Source organism: Scyliorhinus canicula, chromosome 13, assembly GCF_902713615.1.
Source record: "Scyliorhinus canicula chromosome 13, sScyCan1.1, whole genome shotgun sequence".
Taxonomy (NCBI): Eukaryota; Metazoa; Chordata; class Chondrichthyes; order Carcharhiniformes; family Scyliorhinidae; genus Scyliorhinus; species Scyliorhinus canicula.
The window spans coordinates 45,454,972-45,476,232 of record NC_052158.1 but is presented as its reverse complement, the minus strand read 5'-3'; the positions used below and the strand labels follow the sequence as shown (position 1 = coordinate 45,476,232).

Genomic DNA, 21,261 nt, shown 5'->3' with positions numbered 1-21,261 from the left:
ACACATACCCCTCTCACACATTAACCCCTCTCATACTCGCCCTTCTCGCAGACAGGCCCACCTCTCACATACATACTCACCCCTCACACATACTCACCCCCTCTCACACTCACCTCTCACGCTCACCCATCCCTCTCACTCACCTGTCCCTTCTCACATTCACCCCCACACACACACACCTCATGCACACGCACCCCCTTTCACTCTCACCTTTCTCACACACACATTCAGCTGTCTCTCTCACGCACACTCACCTCTCTCTCACGCACACTCACCTCTCTCTCACGCACATTCACCTCTCTCTCACGCACATTCACCTCTCTCTCACGCACACTCACCTCTCTCTCACGCACACTCACCCCTCTATCTTGACAAAACCTTCACACAGTTTCAAAGCTCCTGATCCACCAGGGTACCAAACCAGTTGGAAAAACCATTCACTTGCGAGGTGTGTGACAAATCATTCTTGCAGCCGTCAAGCCTCCATGTTCACCAAAGCATTCACACTGGGGAAACAGAAAAAATAGGGGCAAGTGCAGGCCATTCGAGCTTTCTCTGCCATTCGTGACTGATTCTCTATTTCAACGCCATACTCCAGCACTTTCCCCATACCCCATTATACATTTAAAGTCCAGGAAAATGTTTCCTTCTTAAACAGAATCAGTGATTTGGCCTCCACAGCCTTTCTGTGCTCGGGAATTCCACAGGTTCACCACCCTCTGAGTGAACGTTTTACCTCATGTCAGTCCTAAATGGCCTACCCCGTATCCTGAGACTGTGACCCCCTTGTTCCAAACCTCCAGCCAGAGGAAACAACATCCCTGCATCCAGTCTGTCCAGCCCTGTCAGAATTTTCTATGTTTCAATTAGATTCCTATTTGCAGCACGGTAGCACAAATGATTAGCCCTGTGGCTTCACAGCGCCAGGGGTCCCAGGTTCGATTCCCTGCTGGGTCACTGTCTGTGCAGAGTCTGCATGTTCTCCCCGTGTCTGTGTGGGTTTCCTCTGGGTGCTCCGGTTTCCTCCCACAGTCCAAAGACGTGCAGGTTAGGTGGATTGGCCATGATAAATTGCCTTTAGTGACCAAAAAAAAGGTTAGGAGGGGTTATTGGGTTACGGGGATAGGGTGGAAGTAAGGGCTTAAGTGGGTCAGTGCAGACTCGATGGGGCTGCACTTACTTTGGCACTGTATATTCTATCCCCTCTCATTTGTCTAAATTCTAGTGAATCCAGGCCAAGTCGATCCACTCTTTCCTCTCAGAGAACCTTGCCATCCCAGGAATCAGTTGGGTGATGCTTCGTTGCATTTCCACTCTGGCAAATGTATCCTCTCTTCGATAAGGAGACCAAAACTGCACACAATACTCCAGGTGTGGTCTCTCTAATGCCCTGTACAGCTACAATAAGGTATACTTGCTCCTGTACTCAAGTTCTCTTCAATGAAAGCATTCATACTATTTGACTTTCTAGCTTAATGCTGTACCTGAATGTTTGCTTTCAGTGACTCGAGTACAAGGACACCCAGGCCCTGGGTGTTTACAAGCGAAAAGCATGGTTTTCGGAGGTGTTATTTAGATGAAATAAGATCAAAATAGCAAAACAGTATACTAGTAGCAGAGTTATCTCTGAACTGCAGGCGAAGAGAAGCAGGATGAACAGCTAAGATCATGGCCATGCTCTGCTGGCAATTAAAGCAAGTTTGTGCCGAAAGCTGCTGTTTTGAAAACCTCAAAGGTTTGCTGCAGAACCCAAGAAGAAAGTTTCTAAATAAAGATAAATCATGTGTGGTAACTATTTGCTGGATTTGGCTTATAAAGTTACACTTAAGGGGTGGTATTTTAGAGCTAGGGGCATTCTTGAACTTTTGGAACATTGGTAGATGTGGAACGGGGTTGATTCGTGTCTACGTCGTGTGTGTAGCCAATACTGCAACCGATTGAGTTTCGCATTGTTTCGTATTTATAATTTAATAAATATTCTTTTGTTTGAATGATTACAACAAGAGTAGACCTTTCCTCAATGCGTTGTATATCTTTCCTCACATTATACCAAACCACAAAATAAAGAGTTAAGAATGCAGTGTTCCAAGTTACCCTTCTACATTTTGGGATACCTTCATATCTAACACCTGTGGGGTTCTCCACACTCCCAAACTAGTAAATACCCCTGCAAGGATGTTGGTCCCTGCTACAGTGTGATCCATCCATCTTGTACAGGTCCCATCTTCCCCAGAATCCTGCTTTTTAATTTATTGCCTGGCTCTCCATAGTCAGCATTCAAGACCTCACCCCTCTTCTTACCTATGTTATTGAGGTATGAGTACCGAAATGGACAATAATTCTGGTCACAATCTCCCCCTTCAGAATGTCCTGTAGCTGTTCAGTGACATTCTTGACCCTGGAACCAGGAAAGCAATCATTCTGGTGTCACGTCTGCGGCCACAGAAACTTTGATCTTTTCCCTTTATGATAGTATCCCTGATCACTATTGACCTCTAAACTCTCTTTTCCCTCCTCATTCTTCTGATCCACCAGGGGCTCCACTCAAGGTAGAAATCATTCACTTGCAAGATCTGTGGCAAATCCGTCTTGCGGTCAGTGAGCCTCCACACACACACCAATGCATTCACACTAAGGAGAAACCATTCACATAACTGTGGATTTTACACACTCTCACTGTGTCTGCGTGGGTTTCCTCTGGGTGCTCCAGTTACTTCCCACAGACCAAAGATATGCAGGGTAGGTGGCTTGGCTAAATTGCCCCTCAGGTTGGAGCTGCAGGAATAGGGTGGGGGATTGGGCCTACGTAAGGTGGTCTTTTCAAGGGTCAGTGCAGACTCCATGGGCTGAATGGCCTCCTTCTGCACTGTAGTGTTTCTATGATACTATGACCACATTACCCATTCAAGTGTGAGGTTTGCAATAAAGCTTTCTAGACATCTGTGATGGAGACATCGGTGTGAGTTATGTTAGAGATTCCTCAGTTATCGAACCTCCTGGAACATCAGATAAATCACTCCCTCATCAAGTTCATCCAATCTGTCATCAGAGTGAGAATCTCTGCACAAGTTCACTGTCCATGTTCAGTGTGTTGGGGAACAGAACAAGAAGCAGTTTTCACTCACATCAACGTCAGTGCTCAGGTACTATGAAGCCAATGATGAAGTCACTCTGCAGTGAGAGGCCAGTGAAACAGGACTTGGGGCAACCCTCATGCAGCAAGACCAACCAGTTGTGTTTCTATCCAGAGCATTAACACAAACTGATCGATGTTATATAGAGATTAACGAGGTGACTTTGGATATTGTCTTTCTTGGTGAACATTTCAACCAGTTACACATTGGTACCAATGAAACAGGTAAACTAATGATGAGGACCTGCAAGATGAGTATAGAAAGTTAGAAGATAAATTAGGACCTCAAATGTAGTAATCTCAGGATAACTCCCAGTTCCACGTGCTAGCGAGAGCTATAAGAAGAATAACAAGATGGACCAAATGAACACATGGCTGGAGAGCTAGTGTAGCTGGGAGGGATTCAGTTCTGAGGAAGGTGGGAACTGTACAAACCAGACGGGTTGCACCCAGGCAGAGCTGGGACTAATGTCCTTGCAGGGCCTTTGGTTGTTCGGTTGGGGAGAATTTAAACTAGTGTGGCAGGGGATAGAATCCCAGGAGTAGGATTAGAAAGGTCAGACTCAGATCAGGAAAATGGAGGTAAAACATTAGCTAGTGATGTAGAAGATGTAGTGATAGACTTGGAATTACAGCAGAAGCAAAGTTTAAAAAGTGTCCAGCAAGGGAAAATGACAGGGATAAACTGTTTTTTTTAAAGTTGTTTTTATTAAAGCTTTTTCAAACAGAATTTTACATAACTAATAACAGAAAAATAAACAAAAAATATTGAACAAAACTAGGTGGCTGTTATCATTGTACAAAAAGAAAATATACATTAAATAGACAGTTCCCCCACCTGAGCCCCCATCACCCCCCCCCCCCCCCCCCCCCCCCCCCCGATTGCTGCTGCTGCTGCCATTTTACTGCTCCCCTAGAAAATCAAGGAACGGTTGCCACCGCCGGGAGAACCCCAGCAAGGACCCTCTCAAGGTAAACTTTATTCGCTCCATGCTGAGGAACCCAGCCATGTCACTAACCCAGGTCTCCACACTCGGGGGTTTCGAGTCTCTCCACATTAACAAGATCCGTCTCCGGGCTACCAGGGAGGCAAACGCCAACACCTCGGCCTCTTTTGCTTCCTGCACTCCCGGATCCTCTGACACCCCAAAGATCGCTATTGTTGGACTCGGCTTCACCCGCGTCCCCAAAATCCTGGACATAGCCCTCGCAAAGCCCTGCCAGAATTCTCTAAGCGTCGGGCATGCCCAGAACATATGGTCATGGTTCGTCGGACTCCCTGAACACCTCACACACCTGTCCTCCACCCCAAAGAACTTGCTCATTCTCGCCGTCGTCATGTGAGCCTGGTGTACCACCTTAAACTGAATTAAGCTGAGCCTGGCACATGATGAGGAAGAATTTACCCTGCCCAGGGCATCAGCCCACAGGCCCTCATCTAGCTCCTTACCTAGCTCCTCCTCCCATTTGCCTTTCAGTTCCTCCACTGAGGCTTTGTCTGCCTCCTGCAGCTCTTGGTAGATGTCCGACACCTTCCCCTCTCCTACCCAGATGCCAGACACCACCCTGTCCTGTATCCTTCGAGGGGGTAGCAACAGAAATGTCCCCACGTGTTTTTTGAGAAAGTCATGGACTTGGAGGTATCTGAAGGCATTTCCCGGGGGTAGGCTGAACTACTCCTCTAGCTCCTTCAAGCTAGGGAAAGTCCCACCCTTCTAATGCCTGCCCGATGCCAGCCTTGAAACCCCCCGTCTATCCTGCCCGGAGCAAATCTATGGTTGTCCCGTATCGGGGTCCAAACTGAGCCCCCCTCCTCCTTTCTGTGCCTTCTCCACTGACCCCAGACCCTCAGTGCTGCCGTCACCACCAGGCTTGTGGTCTATCGTGCCGGCGAAAACGTCAGCGGTGCCATTACTAGTGCCCCTAGGCTGGTGCCTTTGCATGACACCGCCTCTAGCCACCCCCACGCCGACCCCTCCTCCATTACCCATTTCCTAATCATGGCCACATAAGCCGCCCAATAGTAGCTACAGAAGTTCGGAAGCGCCAACCCTCCCTCCCCCCCCCCCCCCCCCCCCGACTGCGCTCCAAAACAGCCTTCTACCTCGCGGGGTCTTGTTTGCCCACACAAATCCCGTGATAATCCTGTTCACCGGCTTGAAGAAGGATTTGGGGATGAAGATGGGAAAGCACTGAAAAACGAACAGGAATCTGGGGAGAACCGTCATCCTCACAGTCTGCACCCTTCCCGCCAGGGAAAGCGGGAGCATGTCCCACCTTTTAAAGTCTCCCTCCATCTGCTCTACAAGCCGAGATAGATTGAGCCTGTGTGGGGCATCCCAGCTCCAAGCCACCTGGAACCGAGGTAACGAAAGCTTATCTCCACCATCTTGAGCGGGAGCTCCCCCAGTCTCTCCTCCTGACCTCTAGCGTGGATTACAAATAGCTCACTTTTCTCTGCGTTCAACTTATACCCCGGGAAGCTCCCAAAGTCCCTTAGGATCCGCATGAACTCCCCCATCCAGTCCGAAATGTACAACAGTAGGTCGTCTGCATAGAGGGAAACCTGGTGCTCCTCCCCCTTCAGTTCCTTGAAGTCCTCAGCGCTATGGCCAACGGCTCAATTGCCAGAGCAAATAGTAGCGGGGATAGGGGGCATCCCTGCCTCGTCCCTCGATGCAGTCTAAAATACTCCGACCTCAGCTGGTTCGTGGATACATTTGCTATGGGGGCCTGATACAGTAGCTTGACCCACCCTATGAATCCCTCACCAAATCCAAACCTACCTAACACTTCCCACAGGTACTCCCATTCCACCCTGTAAAAGGCTTTCTCTGCATCCATTGCAGCCACTACCTCTGCGTCCCCTCCTTCTGAGGGCATCATAATAATATTCAGGAACCTCCTCACATTCGTGTTCAATTGCCTGCCCTTGACGAAACCCGTCTGGTCCTCCTCAATCACTCCCGGGACGCAGTCCTCTATTCTGGTAGCCAAAATTTTTTGCCAGCAGTTTGGCATCCACATTTAGGGGCGTTATCGGCCTGTAGAACCCACAGTGAAGCGGATCCTTCTCCCTCTTTAAAATGAGCGAGATCAATGCCTGCGACATTGTCGGGGTGAAGGTTCCTCTCTCCTTTGCCTCGTTAAAGGTTCTTAGCAGGTGTGGGCTCAGTAGCTCCGAGAATTTCTTATAAAATTCTACAGGGAAGCTGTCCAGACCCGGGGCCTTGCCCGACTGCATACTTGCTAGGCCCTTAACTATCTCCTCCAACTCAGTGGTCAGCAAATCGAACTCCGCCTGCAATCTCCGGCGCTCCTTTAGCAGCCCTTTCTCGGGGGTCTCCGCGAACTTCCTGTCTACTCTAAGTATCTCTCCCATCAGCCTCTCCCTCTCCGCCCTCTCCCACTTCTCTCTGTGGGACCTAATAGAAATTAACTCCCCTCTAACGACCGCTTTCAGAGCCTCCCAAACCATTGTTGCTGTTACCTCCCCTGTGTCATTTATTTGTCACAGTTTTGGATGCTCCTCCTTATCCGCCTACACACCTCTTCATCCGCTAGCAGTCCCACACCCAGTCTCCAGAGAGGACGCTGTCCTCGCTCCGCCCCCAGTCTCAAGTCCACCCGAATACTCGACCCCCTCTACCCTCAGGATTAACGCCCTGCTCAACACAAAAAAGTCAATCCGCGAGTCAACTTTGTGGACGTGGGACGTGGACATCCCCGTCAGTCAACAAAGCAGCGCCCCATCCAACCCCCCATCTCAAACCCCCCCCAGCCAAGTACCCGCTTAGCACTGATTTGCCCCCTATTACGCTTCCGTAAGTCAGCTGACCCATGCTGACTCCAGCCGCTCCCGTCTCTATCTCCAAAGTTACTATTGTCTCCTCCTTTGGGCCCCCAACCCCCCCTCCTCCACAGGGTAAGAGGGCAAGAGCCATCCAGATTCTTCCTGTGCAACGAAAAACACAACCTGGACGTTACCCGCCCCCTGAGAGAAACACAGAAAAAGAAAAAAACCCCAGAAAAAGAAAAGCGAACAACTTAAATTCTATGACCAATCTTACATCAGGCCAACAACCGGTTACACATCCCTGCCAGAGTGTTTCACCCACGTGCAGCTTCCCCTTAGTTCGAGTCCAGCTTTTCATGTTTAATAAATGTTCACGGAGCTCACTGAGCTAAATCGCTGGCTTTTACAGCAGGCCAAGCAGGCCAGCAGCACGGTTCGATTCCCGTATCAGCCTCCCCGGACAGGCGCCGGAATGTGGCGACTAGGGGCTTTTCACAGTAACTTCATTGAAGCCTACTCGTGACAATAAGCGATTTTCATTTCATTTCATCCGACACATCAAAGTAATGGTGCCTGTCCTGGTACGTTACCCAAAGCCTCGCCGGATGCAGGAGCCCGAATTTCACCCCTTTGCTGTGGAGAACCGTCTTCGCCCGGCAGATCAGAAGAGGACAACCCACAGCATCCAAGGCAGCTATGAGCAATGACTTGCGGTGATCAGCACATGTACAGGCCAGGCACAGGAGAGAGGCAGTGCAATATGGAGAGAAAGTGCAGACAATGTGGGACAGGAGAGAGGGGTACAGGAGTGGTGGCCTGAGTGGTAGAGACAAAGGGGGGAGGTGGCTGGGAAAGAAGGACTCTGGAGTGAGGGTTGTCGGAGATGGGCATTGGAGCGAGGTACAATAAAGTTAGGTGGAGCAAAGATTAAGCTAGTGCTTGAGGAGTGACTCTGACTTGAGCACTGAGACTGTGAATCAGGGAGTAACACTCACTCTTGAGTACTCTGGAATTGACTGTTTTTAACTTAATAAGCGACTACTGGGATCACAACCCATCTTTTTATTTATTTTTTTAAATTTAGAATACCCAAATATCCTTAGGTATTGTAATTGTAAATATGGAAAGATAGTCATTTGAAACATGGAAGTCTGGCAATACCTGATCTAAGAGTGCATGAGAGAATGCAGGAAAAAATCCCATAAAGGGTTAACAGCAGCTGCAGGAGAGGGCTGTGAAATACAGATAGCCTTTGTCAAACAGGCTTAGCAAACAAAACAAGCAGGTCTTTCAAGTCACAATCGAGTGAATTTTAGTATATAGCTAAAAGCAATGTTTCGCACCTTCTTGAAATTAGCTATCTAAGTAAGCAGCTGGAAAAGTATGGATGAGGTGGTCAGTTGAACTAGGTGACAAATGTATAGGTGTGAAGTTCTGCTGACATCAGGTAAATTAACGAAAGCTGGAAACGTGTCTACCGGAACACACATTAGACCCAAATCAAAGTCAAAATTATGAGCTGGGGACACAATTTGATAATAATAAAACTATAGAAAAGACAGGAATTAAAAGTCACACCACTTTGAAATCAAAGCACCTTTGAACATCACAAAGGAAACAATGTAATCAGAGATCTAGGACATGAGATCATGCTCAAAATGAATACTTAGTCATGTTCGAAAAATTTAGATTAAAGGTAATCCAAGTGAAATAAAAGTTACTTTACAATAAAGTCATAAAAACTTAATAACTGTTAGAAAGATATCTAAACCCTAAGAAAGGGGACAGTCCAGAGTCAGCTTACAGTCAGCTCGGTCATGGGAAAGGGACAGAGGAAAGCAGCCGAGCTAAAACAGCTAATACATCTAAGGAAGACCAAAATTTAAAGAGGAGGCAGAGTCAGCTCAGTGTCAGCTCTCATAGCTTGGTCATGGGACGGATAGAGCATAGCAACTGAGCAGAACAGCGAATCCATCTGAGGAAGACCAAAAGCTAAAGAAAAGTGATTGTCAAGATGGACCTGAAGGTCTCTTCAACCAACCAGGTGAATCCAGAAGCAAGATATTGTTACTTTTCTGTAAAGATAGTGATTGCATCTTTTAAAAGAAAAAATATAATAAAATAACTTAAAAGTTTTAACCTGAAACAGTGGTTATTACAAAGTCTACTTTACTTACTTAGCAATGTGGGACCCAGGATCAATGCTTCTAAATGGTAAGTAGATGAAATCTTCTGTGAAGATATGGGTTATACCAGGGGATAACTTCAAAATATAGTTTGACCTGAATAGCAACATCCCAAGCCTGCATAGGAGTCAGGGAGTGAGAATCCATGTTCACCATTTAGAATGTCGATCCTTTTTGGTATAGGGGGAATTCTAAGAATAGTGGTGAGTTTTTAACTTCAGTATCGAGGGTAAAGTACCAAGTTGGATCCAAAATTAACTGAGTGATACGAGACAGAGGGTGGTGTTAGAAGGCTGTTTGTGTAACTGGATGCCGGTATGCAACCTTAGGGATCGGTGCTCATTGTTTGTGATATATAAAAATGTACAGAAGAAAATGTGGTGGCGATAATAAGTCATTTTGTCAGATGGACAAATCAGTGGCAGATGGAATTTAACCCTGAAAAGTGTGAAGTGATGCACTTTGGAAGGATTAACACAAGAAGGGAGTATTCAATGAATGGCAGGGACCTAGGACGCTCAGCGGAACAGTGGCATCTCGGGGTTCTTGTCCAAAGAATCCAGAAGGTGACAGGACGGGTGAACATAGTAGTTGAGGGCAAATGGGACACTTGCTTTGATCAGTTGTTACATAAATTATAAGAGCAGGGAGGTTATGTTGGAGCTGTTTAGGCCACAGCTGGAGTACAGTGTTCAGCTCTGGTCATCACATTAAAGGAAGGATGTGATTGCACGAGGGTGCAGAGTAGATTCACCAGGATGTTGCTTGGGATGGAGCATTTTAGCTATGAAGGCTCAGGGGGCATGATTGAGGTGTATAAGATTGTAAGGCTCATATACAGGGTGGATAGAAAGCAGCTTTAGTTAAAGAGTCAATAACAAGGGGGCATCATTTTAAGGTGAAAGGCAGGAAACCTCAATATTAAAAAAAGTTTTGAGCACTTGAAATGTGCTCATTCAAGATTATGGTCCACATGCTGGGAACTGGGATTGGTGTAGATTTAGAATTCTTTGTCGATGCAGGCTTAATGGACATCTTTTTGTCCTGCATGATTCTGTGAAGCTTCTTCAGTCGCCTTGCTACTTTTCATGATTGATTAATCTGTAGTTCTGCCCTTGCTCAACTTGTAAATATGACCTTTGGTATTCCCTAACCTCTCCAATTGAAATAATTTGTCATCATGAAGATAAACTATTGTTATTTTTCAAAGCTCCATCTTCATCTGCACTTCCCTAAAGTAAACACAGCCAGCTCGTGGAATCCAATGGGGCAAAAATAATGCTATTGCTAGAAATGTGATAGAGATTCAGAAAATGCTGGAAATACTCAGGTCAGGCTATGTCTGGAGAGAGAGAAGCAACCTCTCTGCAGCCTTTGACATGCCTGACCACACTATCCTCCTCCTGCAACTCTTCTGTGTTGTCCAGTCAGTGGGGTTGCTCTGACTTGTGGCACTTTTCCCTCTTCAGTTGTATGCAGAGAATCTGCTGCAATGGTGAATCTTCCCACCGCCATCGCTCTGGTTCCTCCCAAGGGTCAATCTCTGCTTTTCAATTCGATTCAGCCGCTCGGGCTCGCGCTTCCTCACATTCAAACTGCCGAACGCTGGGCGTCCACCGTTGTTGCGCGCGGCAGAACTACAACTCCCATCAGGCATCGCGGGCTGGCTCCCCATTCCACACTGCCGTTGCTCGCTCCGCATCCACATGCAACATGGGTAATGTAGTTCCGACCACACGAGAATGTCTGGAAAGCGGCTCAGAATCAGAAGGAACTGCGAACAGTTCAATCTCCGCCCACCCTTCAAAGTACCTGTGTTCCTGATTGGCTGAAAGAGCCGTCAATCACAGAGTGAGCTGGGCCGTGTTCATGACTCTCGTTTCTTCCGGTCTTCGGTCCAGTGGTTGTCATCTGAGTCTAGATATTCAGGGTGTTTATTGGAAGCATTTCCTTTCTGATTTACAGGCTGAGTTTTGCTGATGGGTCATTGCTGAATATGAGAAGGTGAGGTGTAATTATCTGGGAGCGGCAGAGACACATTTATTGAAATGTCTTTTAATTTCCTCTTTAAATATTTTACCTGAAGGTCTGGGTCTTTCTCAAAAGCCTGGTCTTGGATTTGATATTTTTGCCCAGTACTGTGTGTGAGAGCTGTATTTGGGATGTGCAGTTTGTGTGAGTGCAGTGTATCTTATTTCCCAGGATGAACCAAAACCCTTCAAGCAGGCTACATAGAAGAAATATTTCCCTTCGCTTGCAGCACTTGGAATAGATTTGTTTACTGACACGTGTACCGAGGTACAGGAAAAGTATTGTTCTGGGCACAGTTCAGACAGATCATTCCGTGCATAAAAATAAAACACATAGGGCAAACATAAAATACACAATGTTAATTCAGAGAAACAGGCATCAAGTGAAGCACACAGAGGGTTGCACTACTCAGTGAAGAAGATCTGTGAAGAGATCAGATCAGCCCATAAGAGGGTCGTTTAGGAGTCTGGTAACAGCGGGGAAGAAGCTGGTTTTGATCTGTTCTCAGACTTTTGTTTCCCCAATGGAAGAAGTTGGGAGAGTGAATAAGCCGGGATGGGAGGGGTCTTTGATTAAGCTGCCCGCTTTCCCAAGGTAACGGGGGTGTAGACAGAGTCAATGGATGGGAGGCGGGTTCCTGTGATGACTGGGCAGTGTTCACGACTCTCTAGTTTCTTACAGTCTTGGGCCAAGCAGTTGCCATATCAGGTACTGATGCAACCAGATAGGATGCTTTCTGTGGTGCATCTGTAAAAGTTGGTAAGGATTAATGTGGACATGCCACATTTCCTTAGTTTCCTGAGAAAGTATAGGCGCTGTTGTGCTTTCTTGGCTGTAGCGTCGCCATGGGTGGACCAGGACAGATTGTTAGTTATGTGCACACCTAGGAATATGAAGCTGTCAACCGTCTCCACTTCAGCCCCATTGTTGCAGATAGGGGTGTGCATGATACTTTGCTTCCTGAAGTGAATGACCAGCTCTTTAGTTTTGCTGACATTGAGAGATTATTGTCGTGACACCACTTCACTAGGTTCTCTATCTCCCGCCTGTGGGCTGGTTTAGCACAGTAGGCTAAATAGCTTGCTTGTAAAGCAGACCAAGGCCCGCAGCGGGTTCAATTCCCGTACCAGCCTCCCCGAACAGATGCCGGAATGTGGCGACTAGGGGCTTTTCACAGTAACTTAATTTGAAGCCTACTTGTGACAATAAGCGATTTTCATTTTGTTTCGTATTCTGACTCATCGTTGTTGGAGATCCGACCCACTACAGTCGTGTCGTCAGCAAATAACAGCGTCTGCTGTGGACTGGTTGTGGTGGTATGCGAAATGCAGTGGATCTAGGCATTCTGGGAGTATGGAGTTGATGTGCCTCATGACCAACCTCTCGAAGCTTTTCATTACCCTTTTCACTACCTGCAACAGTAGTGAACTTGCCAACATTGAGGGCATTTAAAAGTTTATTGGATAAGCATATGGATGATAATGGCATTGTGTAGGTTAGATGGCCTTTAGTTTTTGACTTCCCATGTCGGTGCAATATCGTGGGCCGAAGGGCCTGTACTGCGCTGTATCGTTCTATGTTCTATGTCAAGGCCACTGGACGATAGTCATTGAGGCATATTGCCTGGTTCTTCTTTGGCACTGGTATGATGGTGATCTTGTTGAAGCAGGTGGGGACCTCGGAATGGAGTACGAAGAGGTTGAAGATGTCCACGAACACATCGCCAGCAGATCCTCGCAAGATATGAGTGCACGACCAGGGATCACTTCAGGATCCATCGCCTTCTGTGGGTTCACTTTCAAGAAGGCCGATCTGACTGTGGAAGCTGAGAAGGTGATTCTGCTTGGCTTCGCTTTGTAGCCTGTTATGGTGTTTAAGCCTTGCCATATCCGACGAGAGTCCGTGACATTTGTCTGTGACTCTAGCTTGATCTGATATTGTCTCTTGGCATCCCTGATGACTTTGTGGAGGTCGTACCTGGATTTCTTGTACAGGTCAGAGTCGCCTAACTTGAATGCCTCAAACCTGACCTTCAGTAGGGAGTCAATCTAAGCCATGGTTTCTGGTTGGGAATGTACATACTACTTTCTTTGGCACACAGCCTTTTACACATTTGCTGATAAAGTCTGTGATGGTGGCATGCTCATAGAGTCATAGAGAAATACAGCACAGAACAGGCCCTTCGGCCCACGATGTTGTGCCGAACTTTTGTCCTAGGTTAATCATAGATCATAGAATTTTGGACACTAAGGGCAATTTAGCATGGCCAGTCCACTCAACCTGCACATCTTTGGACTTTGGGAGGAAACCGGAGCACCCGGAGGAAACCCACGCACACACGGGGAGGATGTGCAGACTCCACACAGACAGTGACCCAAGCCGAAATCGAACCTGGGACCCTGGAGCTGTGAAGCAATTGTGCTATCCACAATGCTACACTCCATTATTCTACCATAATCTATGTACCTATCAAATAGCCGTTTGAAGTTTCCGACTCAACTACTTCCACAGGCAGTGCATTCCATGCCCCCACTACTTTCTGGGTAAAGAATCTACCTCTGACATCCCCCCTATATCTTCCTCCATTTATCTTAAATTTATGACCCCTTGTAATGGTTTGTTCCACCCGGGGGAAAAGTCCCTGACTGTCTACTCTATCTATTCCCCTGATCATCTTATAAACCTCTATCAAGTCGCCCCTCATCCTTCTCTGCTCTAATGAGAAAACAGTAAGAAGTCTTACAACACCAGGTTAAAGTCCATATCTTCCTGGAGATCCTCTCCACTTTGAGCCGGCAGTTTGCGGTGTCAATGGTAGCCATGATGTGGAGATGCCGGCGTTGGACTGGGGTGAGCACAGTAAGAAGTCTTACAACACCAGGTTAAAGTCCATGGACTTTAACCTGGTGTTGTAAGACTTCTTACTGTGCTCACCCCAGTCCAACGCCGGCATCTCCACACTAATGAGAAAAGGCCTAGCACCCTCAAACTTTCCTCGTAAGACTTACTCTCCATTCCAGGCAACATCCTGGTAAATCTCCTTTGCACCTTTTCCAAAGCTTCCACATCCTTCCTAAAATGAGGTGACCAGAACTGCACACAGTACTCCAAATGTGGCCTTACCATGGTTTTGTACAGCTGCATCATCACCTCACGGCTCTTAAATTCAATCCCTCTGCTAATGAACGCTAGCACACCATAGGCCTTCTTCACAGCTCTATCCACTTGAGTGGCAACTTTCAAAGATCTATGAACACAGACCCCAAGATCTCTCTGCTCCTCCACATTGCCAAGAACCCTACCATTAACCCTGTATTCCGCATTCAGATTTGTCCTTCCAAAATGGACAACCTCACACTTGTCAGGGTTCAACTCCATCTGCCACTTCTCAGCCCAGCTCTGCATTCTATCTATGTCTCTTTGAAGCCGACAACAGCCCTCCTCACTATCCACAACTCCACCAATCTTCGTATCATCTGCAAATTTACTGACCCACCCTTCAACTCCCTCATCCAAGTCGTTAATGAAAATCACAAACAGCAGAGGACCCAGAACTGATCCCTGCGGTACGCCACTGATAACTGGGCTCCAGGCTGAATATTTGCCATAAACCGTTTAAGTTGGTTGCTGAATGCTTAAATATAGACCAGTCCACTGACTCCAAGGAGTCACGTAGGAGCTCTTCTGTTGTTTCGGACCAGCACTGCAAGAACTTCGTAGCTGAATTCACCCACTTAAGTTTCTGCTTGTATGCCAGGAGAAGGAGCACAATTTTATGATCCAATTTTCCGAAGTGCGATCGGGGGATGGATCGGTAGGCACCCTTGACTTTTGTGTCACAGTGGTCGAGAGTGTTGGCGTCCCTGGTGGGACAGGAGATGTTCTGGTGGAATTTTGGCAGTACACTCTTGTGTTAGCCTGGTTGAAGTCCCCAGCCACAATGATCAAGGCCTCCAGGTGCTGTGTTTCATTGTTATAACTGTGTACAATTCGACCTGCACCTTCATCACTTTTGCCTGGGGTGGGATGGACATCGCTGTGATAATGGCTGAAGTGAACTTCCGTGGAAGGTAGTACGGGTGGCACTTCACAGTCAGGTATTCCAGGTCTATGGAGCAGTAGGTTGCCAGGGTCGCCACATCCAAGCACCAGGAGGAGTTGATGAGGAGGCAAACCCCCTCCACTCTTTGCTTTGCCTGATGACCCCGTGCGATCCATCCGATGTGTTGGGAAGCCTTCACATTGTATGGCGCAGTCCGGTGTGGCATGATTGAGCCATGTCTCTGTGAAGCAGAGCACACAGCAGTCTTATTCCCTCTAAGAGGTAAGTTGAGCGTGAAGTCCGTCCATCTTGATTTCGATCGTTTAGAGGTTTGCCAGGAGTATACTGGGGAGAGGAGACTTGAAATCGCATTGTTTTAATCTCTATTTAAGATATAGGAAGATGATCTGTGTGAGAGAGCTCGCAGAGCGTTGCCACACTCCGGCGCCATCATACTTGAAGGATACTTCCAGCCCATTGTGTTTACTTCAAATAATTTTGGAAAGCAAGGGGAGAAATTTCACAATTTCTATTGAATAGGAGATTCACCAGGACGTTGCCTGGACTGGTGCATTTCAGCTGTGAAGAGAGGCTAGTTAGGCTGGCGTGATGTTCCTTAGAGCAGAGAAGGCTAAAGGGGACCTCATTGGGCCCATTGTGGCTGGCACAGCCATGATGGGCCGAAAGGTCTCTCTCTGTGCTGCAAAACATTATAAATACAAATGAATATTTCTCTCGAGTTTTTATATTAAGCACATACTCCAATAGTAAAACTGGTCTTTCCCAGCACGACACAAGTTCATAGTGAATTGATAGCCTGTTTTACACTGCACCCTGTCGTCTCCGTTTTCTATTACCTTCACAGTGCCTGTGAAGATGGGGGAGCTGGGTCGAGGGAGGAAATTAACCATATTGTCTGCTCCTGGTCACTATCCTATGTCCCTGCTGAAAATAGAGGGTGTGTGACAGTTAATTGAGGAAAAAGAAAGGACTTGTATCTAATCCCCCACACAGGGGAATAGCAGACTGGCACTCACTGTGGAAGTGTCTCCAACTGAGAAGTCAGCCCCTTCAGCAAAGGAGAGGGAGTTGGAGGAAATCATGTTCTTTTCCTGTTTTACAGAAGGATTGCACCATACTACATCAGACAATACAGAGAGGATAAACACCACAGATAGACCTTGACCATCATCCAAGGAACAACTGCACAGCTGTGGGAAAACATCCAGTCCCTTCACAGCATTGCTCAACACAGACGTTTGGGCAGTGAAATTGGTCAGGTCAGGGGAGCTTTGACACATCATCAGATCTGAAACTGGTCAGTGGTGTGGAACCTTCCATCAGAACCAAGCTTTCTGAAGGTTCGACAGCCGAATTGTGAGTGGGCTGCAAGCCATGAGAGTGGTGAAAGCTTCAATGATTCATCGAGCCTTATGAACCACTGACTGAATCCTACAGGAGAGAAGCTATTCATGTGTGAGGTGTATGAGGAGGGCTCCACAGGCTTATAACATCTTTGAACACACAAGATGCATCTGCAGCAACCACTTTTAACACAAGGAGAGCCACATGGAAGAGGTATCCTTCAAATGTGAGGTATGTGATGAAGCTTTTGAGACATCTTCCAGTCTCCTGATACATCAGAGAATTCATACAGGAGAGAAGCCATTCCCTTGTGAGGTTTGTGACAAAGCAGTCTCTGATTCTTCAGCCCTCTGTGGGCACCGACGCATTCACACGGGTGAGAAACCATTTGCATGCAAGGTGTGCGCAAAAACATTTCTGTGGTCATCGAAACTCCGTGTCCATCAACGTGTTCACACAGGGGAGAAACCATTCACATGCAAAGTGTGTGGCAAATCATTCTCACAATTATCGGTTCTCCGTGCCCATCAACGTGTTCACACAGGGGAGAGACCGTTCATATGTAACGTGTGTGGCAAATCATTCTTACAATTATCGCATCTCCGCATCCACCAACGTATTCACACCGGGGAGAAACCATTCATGTGTGAGGTTTGCGACAAAGCATTCTCTCATTCCTCAGCCCTCTGTGAACACCGACGGATTCACATGGGCGAGAAACCATTCGCATGTAAGGTGTGTGAAAAAACATTCCTGCGGGCATCGAACCTTCATGCCCACCAACGCGTTCACACAGGGGAGAGACCGTTCACATGCAACGTGTGTGGCAAATCATTCTCACAGTTATCGAGTCTCTGTATCCACCAACGTATTCACACTGGGGAGAAACCATTCACGTGTGAGGTTTGCGATAAAGCATTCTCTAATTCCTCAGCCCTCTGCGACCACCGACGCAATCACACGGGTGAGAAACCATTCGCATGTAAGGTGTGCGAAAAAACATTCCTGTGGTCATCGGAACTGCGTGTCCATCAGCGCGTTCACACAGGAGAGAGACCGTTCACATGTAATGTGTGTGGCAAATCGTTCTCACGACTATCGGTTCTCCGTGTGCATCAACGTGTTCACACAGGGGAGAGACCGTTCACATGCAATGTGTGTGGCAAATCATTCCTACAATTATCGGATCTCCGTGTCCACCAATGTATTCACACCGGGGAGAAACCATTCATGTGTGAGGTTTGTGACAAAGCATTCTCTAATTCCTCAGCCCTCTGCGAACACCGACGCATTCACACGGGTGAGAAACCATTCGTATGCAAGGTCTGTGAAAAAACATTCCTGCAGTCATCGAACCTCCGTGTCCACCAACGTATTCACACCGGGGAGAAACCATTCAGGTGTGAGGTTTGCGACAAAGCATTCTCTAACTCCTCAACTCTCCGTGGACACCAACGCATTCACATGGGTGAGCAGCCATTTGCATGCAAGGTGTGCGACAAAACATTCCTGCAGTCATCGAACCTCCGTGTCCACCAACGTATTCACACCGGGGAGAAACCATTCATGTGTGAGGTTTGCGACAAAACATTCTCTAATTCCTCAGCCCTCCGCAGACACCAACGCATTCACACAGGCGAGAAACCATTCACATGCACGGTGTGTGGAAAAACATTCCGGCGGTCATCGAACCTCCGTGCCCATCAACGCGTTCACACAGGGTAGAGACCATTCACATGCAACATGTGTAGCAAATCATTCTCACAATTAGCTGATCACCATGTATTCACACCGGGGAGAAATCATTCACGTGTGAGGTTTACGACAAAGCATTCTCTAATTCCTCAACCCTCTGCAAACACTGGAACCATTTGCATACAAGGTGTGTGGAAAAACATTCCTGTGGTCATCGAATCTCTATGTCCATCAAAGTGTTCACATGGGAGAGACCATTCACATGCAACGTGTGTGGCAAATCATCCTCACAATTATTGGATCTCCCTGTCCACCAATGTACTCACACTGGGGAGAAACTATTAAATTGTGTGGCTTGCGACAAAGCATTCTCTAATTCCTCCGCCCTCCGTGGACACCGATTCATTCACATGGACGAGAAATCATTCGCATGCAAGGAGTGCGAAAAAACATTCCTGCGTTCATCATTCATGATGGACCTCTGTGTCCATCAACACATTCACACTGGGGGAAAGCCATTCACATGTGAAGTGTGTGACATTCACCCGGTCATCCAAATTCCGGGATAACCACCGTATTCACACAGGGTAAAACCATTCCAGTGTCAAGTGTGTAACAAATCATTCTCACAGTTATCGAAGCTCTTGGTTCATCAGAGGATTCACATGGGGGAGAAGCCATTTACGTGCGAGATGTGTGACAAATTCTCGCATTCATCAACCCTCCGGGGACACCACCGCATCCACAAGGGCGAAAAACCATTCACATGTGAGGTGTGTGGCAAATCATTCTCCCGGTCAACAGAGCTCCGTGACCACCACAGCACTCACGTGGAGGAGAAATCATTCACGTGTGAGGTGTGTGACAAATCATTCTCCTGGTCAATGGATCTTTATGTTCACCAGCAAATTCACACAGGGAAAACTATTCACGTCTGGGGTGTGTGACAAAGCCTTCAGACAGTTAGCTCGTGTCTGGATCCACACAGGGTAGAAACTATTCATGTACAAATTGTGTGGCAAATCATTCTCGCAGTCATCAAGCCTCTGTATACACCAATGTATTCACACAGGGGAAAAGCCATTCATAGAATTTACAGTGCGGAAGGAGGCCATTCGGCCCACCGAGTCTGTACCGACCCTTGGAAAGAGCACCCTACCCAAGCCCACACATCCACCCAATCCCTGTAACCCCCACCTAACCGTTTTGGACACTAAAGGCAATTTAACATGGCTAATCCACCTACCCTGCACATCTTTGGACTGTGGGAGGAAGCCGGAGAACCCGGAGGAATCCAGGCAGTCACAGGGTGAAAATGTAAACTTTGCACAGACAGTGACCCAAGCCGGGAATTCGAACCCGGGACCCTGGAGCTGTGAATCAATGCGCTAACGACTGTGCTACCATGCCCCTTCCCCCCCCCCCCCCCCCCACACACACACACATGCAAGGTGTGTGACAAATCATTCTCACAGTCTCAGATCCTCCGTGCCCACCAACGGATCCACATGGAGATCACTATCCAACTGTGAGTTAACTGGCCCAGCTTCACAAAATTTTCAAAGCTCCTGGTCCATCAAGTACAGACCAGAGAGGCAGTTTTAGTTTTGGAGAAACTTTGGGAGAGAGAGGAGCTGAATTCTGATCTGCCTGAAACTGATTCCACAGTTTTCTCACTGTGGAATAGTTATAAAAGAATAATAGTCTGTAAATCTTGTCTGGGAACAAGGAAGTAACTGAAACATGCCAGGTGAACCAGTTTTTTTAAAGCTATTCAGCCAGAGTCTGAAGGGGTTCTAACCAGACCCAAATTTGTTTTATAAAGCACGTGTTACTCTGCACCATGCCAATTGAAGATGGATTCAGAGCTGTATGTTTCTTTTCTTGTTGTTCAATGGGGAACTGAGTAGTAGTGTTAAGGAGTAATTGTAACCGTTCTTTTTGGGTATGAAGTTAAAAAGTTTAATATGTATCCATAATAAAGTTTTCTTTTAGAAATACCAATGCCCTAGGTTTTCATGCATTCATCCCTGGAGCGAATCATTCTTTCTGCACAGTCTTTCAAATTAACTCAAATATTGCGAATGACTAGAGATGGCACTTTCAGTTGGCAAGATTTTTTTGGGGGTAGAAGTGATTCATCAAGGTGGTTTACAAAGGGAGACTAAAGCAAAACTTTTGGGTTTGGCAGAGAAACTGCAGTAAACCTTATCAAAAGGGGTGAGAAAGATAGAGATAATACAAGCCATAGGTCAATATTTAAATTTGCCTGATATGTAGCCTGAATCATTAGAATTCGCTCAAATTCAATTTGAAATTCAAATTCAATTAAAAATAGAACTGAAGAAATCAGGAATGAAGGAAAAGAAGAGATTGGCAATGACAGAAGAAAAGAAAAAGGAGAGGTCTTTCAAAATAAATTGGAAAGGGGAAAATTGAGGGTGAAGTTGAAAAATTATCAAAGGAAGAAAGGGATAAGGAAAGAGAATTTTAACTTTGGAAACTGACAATGCAGGGAGAACATCAACTTAAAGGTTGGCGTTAAAGGCAGAAGCTGAGGAAGGTTGAGAGGACGAAGAAATACTTCCACGTCAAGCTTAGTCGAGATTTATTTAAATACATTCAAGCATTGCCAGGATTTGATGAGAGATATGGAAGCCTTTTTCATTTGTTGCTATATTTATTTGGTTATAAATATGGCGGTCAATATGGTCGCCTTCCTTAATCCTAATTACGTTTGCTCTAGAGTCGCCAGGTATCTTTCGATACCGCCACATGGTTCAAACTCGAATACTGATCAAAGAGTCAATACACCAGTTAGTTAGTTCAAAGTCAATACTATTTATTTACACACACAGTAACATCTACTCATGCACTAAATACTACAAACTAAACTATCTCTAATGCTAACGCCTATACTTAACTTCGGGTGCCCACTCAGTATGCCCTATGCTTCCGGGACCTGTTTCATCATTCACGCAGAATTCGCTCCAAAGGAGCCATGCTTTCCCTA

General features: G+C 46.7%; 1 protein-coding gene across 1 annotated transcript; it reads left to right on the top strand.

Moving 5' to 3' along the window:
• The first annotated feature begins 10,980 nt into the window (after positions 1-10,980).
• LOC119976660 (zinc finger protein 271-like) lies at positions 10,981-20,253 on the top strand. The gene is made up of 2 exons (XM_038817327.1): positions 10,981-11,119; positions 16,312-20,253. Exon 2 carries the CDS (start codon positions 16,758-16,760, stop codon positions 18,276-18,278), a length of 1,521 nt encoding a protein of 506 aa, XP_038673255.1. The 5' UTR covers positions 10,981-11,119; positions 16,312-16,757; the 3' UTR covers positions 18,279-20,253.
• The last annotated feature ends 1,008 nt before the right edge of the window (positions 20,254-21,261 follow it).